The sequence below is a fragment of the Oratosquilla oratoria genome, chromosome 20, assembly GCF_046742065.1.
Source record: "Oratosquilla oratoria isolate Oo_2021 chromosome 20, ASM4674206v1, whole genome shotgun sequence".
Classification (NCBI taxonomy): Eukaryota; Metazoa; Arthropoda; class Malacostraca; order Stomatopoda; family Squillidae; genus Oratosquilla; species Oratosquilla oratoria.
Genome location: NC_134796.1, coordinates 38,821,793 through 38,825,867, shown reverse-complemented (window position 1 = coordinate 38,825,867; position 4,075 = coordinate 38,821,793). Strand labels below are relative to the sequence as shown.

The window sequence follows — 4,075 nt, the reverse complement described above, 5'->3', positions numbered from 1 at the left end:
TGGGAATGGAATGGGTGGGAGTGGTTTCTATGTCTTTGTTTTTTTAGACTACTTCTCTTGCAAGGGGAGAAAAAGCCTTTGGTATATGTATGTATGTATAATATGTGAGGCAACTGAGAAAAATCAGTATGGCAAAGAAATGGCATTGTGCTAATGATACAGACAATAATTCAAAGAAAACAAACAATATATATTCGTTTCTTTATTACTCCATGGATATTTCGAGAGATCAGAAAATAAAATATTTGATATAAATAAGCTGAATTATCACAGCGAGATGACTAGAGAACTGCTTTCTTCACGTATCGCCGACACACGAGTCAATAGGGACCAAAGACTACCGCCCAAAACAAACCTCAGGGACTTCAGTCCCTGACCTCTGCCTTGGGGGGCAAACGAAGAATCACGTGATAACTAAGTGCGGCTTGATGAGGCTTGAGATGCTTTGAATTGTACGGCCTTAGTGGTCAATGACATAGGCTCCCAGGTAACAGGCACAGCTGGCCGGGAGCTGGAAGGACTCGATGGCGAAGGGGAAGTACTGGTCGTAGGCGTCGTAGACGAGGAAGCGGTGGTAGGCCGACTTCTGCAGACACTTGGACTCGTAGCAGTGGGGCACGAGGGGGCAGGCCTCTCCCGAAGTCAGGCACTCTTCGATACGGGTGGTCTGCGTCAGGGTCTCGTAGTGGACGTCGACGTTGTTGACGATGATCCTCCACTTGCCGTCGGTGTTCTGCGCCCGAAGAGGTCTGACGTAGGCGGTCTCGGAGGGGCACAGGTAGGTCTCCTCCTCGAGGGTCTCGGGTCTCTCGACGGAGAGCTCGGTGTTGAGGTCCACGACATCGGCGTAGAGGGACACGAGCTTCTGGTAGTGGTACTCGGCTGCGTGTTTGATCTCGTAGGTCGGGTACTCGGAGTCCTCAAGGCACCACGGTTTGGTGGTATTTGCGGCGCAGGCGGGGACGGCTGGCTCGTGGTGATGGGAGGGTTTGTAGGCAGGAGCTGGATGGTATGCCGGGGCTGGGTGGTATGATGGTTGGTGGTAGGTGGGCCGGTGACCATATGCAGGGGGGTGAGGGTGTGGTCGGTGATGGGTCGGGAGGTCGGCGGCAGCCAGACTCAATAGGGCCGTTACAACCTGTGATCATTTTGAAAAAAGAAAGACAAAACATTGTAGAATTTTGTTCTCTTTGGAGATCTAATTAGTATAAATAGAGACTGGAGCACTAGAAGAGAGAAATTTAGGAAATGCATTACTAAGATAAGGTGATCTCGGCAGCCAAACTCAATAAGGCCGTGACAACCTATGAGCATTTTGAAAAAAAAGACAAAACATTGATAGAATTTTGTTTTCCTTGGCGATCTAATTAGTACAAATAGACTGGGGCGCTTTCTATACAGAAAACTGGTCACGTGAAGATATATTTTGACTAAATACTTACACATGACATTAAAAAAATTTAAATAAAAAAAATACTGATTTTATTATAAATATTGGGAAAAGAAGTGTGTGTAGGTTGAAGTATTTGAAGAAGTAGAATTTACAGCAATAGGAGCATTGTTAGACGAACAGGGTTGGGTGAGATCAAGGAAAACGAGATATGTCTTGAGAGGAAAGAGTGGAGACGTGTCGTGCATCGCTACTGACAGGTCCAAGACCTACCAGGACGAGCGTATAAAAGATACAACATACATGTTTATAAACATGTATATCTGTGTCTATATCTATATCTATATCTACATCTCTCTCTCTCTTTCTCTCTCTCTCTCTCACTCTCTCTCTCTCTCTCTCTCTCTCTCTCTCTCTCTCTCTCTCTCTCTCTCTCTATATATATATATATGTATATATATACATAAATATATATATATATATATATATATATATATATATATATACATATATATATATGTATATGTATATATATATATATATCTATGTATATATATATGTGTGTGTGTGTGTGTGTGTGTGTGCGTTTGTGTAAATATATATGTATATATATGTATATGTATATGTATATGCATATGCATATGTATATGTATATGTATATGTATATGTATGTGTATTTGTATGTGTATATGTATATGTATATGTATATGTATATGTATATGTATATGTATATGTATATGTATTTGTATGTGTATATGTATATCTATATGTATATTATATATATATATATATATATATATGTATATGTATATGTATATGTATATGTATATGTATATGTATATATATATGCATATGTATATGTATGTATGTTTGTATATGTATGTATGTATATGTTTATGTATATAGTATGCGTACGTGTATGTATGTCATTGTGTTTACAGTTACATGTGCGCGCACACGTATACGAATATGTGTGTGTGTGTGTGCGCGCGCTTGTGTGTATGTCTGTGTGCGTCCGTGCAATTTGACACATTCATTTTTGACAGTGAGTTGGCGTATGCCAGCGTTCCTGCATTTACTCCAGAAATACTCTTTCTTTTTCTACGAGCAACACAATACTCAAAAAAAGAAAAAAAATATCACTCATTCCTCACCAAAATCTAAAATACATCACAAAAAAACAAGCCTTCCAAAAAACTTCTTAAAGTACAAGAACCCCATTTTCTTCTTTTTCCACTTCGATACAATACGAGTACTCACAGCATATCTGAAACCCATGTTGGAATATTTCTTCTGCTCCCTTCTGTTCCAACGGAGATGGCGTGACTGTTGACTCTTTCGTGGTCTGAGGCTTATATATACTGACGCTCTCACACGCCCCTGAGCCCTCAGGGCTCACCCAAACCCAAGGACTTCTCAAGGCAGAGGGTGTGGGTGGGAGGTTGGTGTGTGTGTGTACGCTTGTGTGCGTGTGTATGTATGTATGTATTTGATGGTGGTTGGTGTGTGCATGTGTTTGTATATGTGTGCGTATGTTTTGTGCATGTGAGGGTGGTATGTGTGTGTGCATGTGAGGGTGGTATGTGTGTGTGTATGTGTGTACGCTTGTGTGCGTGTGTATGTATGTATTTGATGGTGGTAGGTGTGTGCATGTGTTTGTATATGTGTGCGTATGTTTTGTGCATGCGAGGGTGTTATGTGTGTGTATGTGTGTACGCTTGTGTGCGTGTGTGTATATGTATATGATAATGGTAGGTGTGTGCATGTATTTACATATGTGTGTGTATGTTTTGTGCATGCGAGGGTGTTATGTGTGTGTATGTGTGTACGCTTGTGTGCGCGTGTGTGTATGTATATGATAATGGTAGGTGTGTCAGTATGTTTTGTGCATGCGAGGGTGGCATGCGTGTACACGTGTTTGTGTGTATGCGTGTGTGTGTGTATGTATGAGTGTGTGTGTGTGTGCGTGTACACGTGTTTGTGTGTATGCGTGTGTGTGTGTGTGTGTGTATGTATGAGTGTGTGTGTGTGTGTTTGTATGTATGAGTGTGTGTGTGCGTGCATGTGTGCGTGTGTAATCACCTCGCAGGAACGCTTGGTTAAACAGTGTGAGTACGATACATCGTCTTACGGAACGACGAGCCAAGTCGGAAATGAACTTTCTTGTTCATATCTTCGCCATCTTTGGACACAATCCCTCTTCCTCTGCTGTCCGATATACTGTGACTGTTCCACTCCTGTATAAACCAAATTTACCATTATTTGATCTAATTTCGCTTTCACAGTGACCTTTATGCTAAATATAATTATCTGACATTAGAAAGAAAAAACTTCGTAAAAAGTATTATTGTAGCGTACGCGAATTAATGTGTGTGTGTGTGTGTGTGTGTGTGTGTGTGTGTGTGTGTGTGTGTGTGTGTGTGTGTGTGTGTGTGTGTGTGTGTGTGTGTACGTGTGTGTACTTGTGTGTACTGACACGTGAAGACCCTAATCAAATCGGTATTTACCCTCACACAAGGTCAACCTTAGTCAAATGTTACTCCTTGAGGCGAAATTAGTGCCACAATTGTCGTTTCTTGTGAGTTCTTTTGAGACTCAATCTTATTTTTTGCCATTTCATCCGTGGCAGACAATTAGACCCATTTTATGAACCTCCTCCTCTCCATAATGGAAATAAGCAAAGAC

General features: G+C 41.3%; 1 protein-coding gene across 1 annotated transcript; it reads right to left on the bottom strand.

The window, feature by feature from the left end:
* Positions 1-217: 217 nt before the first annotated feature.
* LOC143036252 (neurotrophin 1-like) lies at positions 218-2,668 on the bottom strand. The gene is made up of 2 exons (XM_076203500.1): positions 2,651-2,668; positions 218-1,138 (listed from the first exon to the last, which is right to left on the bottom strand). Exons 1-2 carry the CDS (start codon positions 2,666-2,668, stop codon positions 461-463), a joined length of 696 nt encoding a protein of 231 aa, XP_076059615.1. The 3' UTR covers positions 218-460.
* Between the last annotated feature and the right edge of the window lie 1,407 nt (positions 2,669-4,075).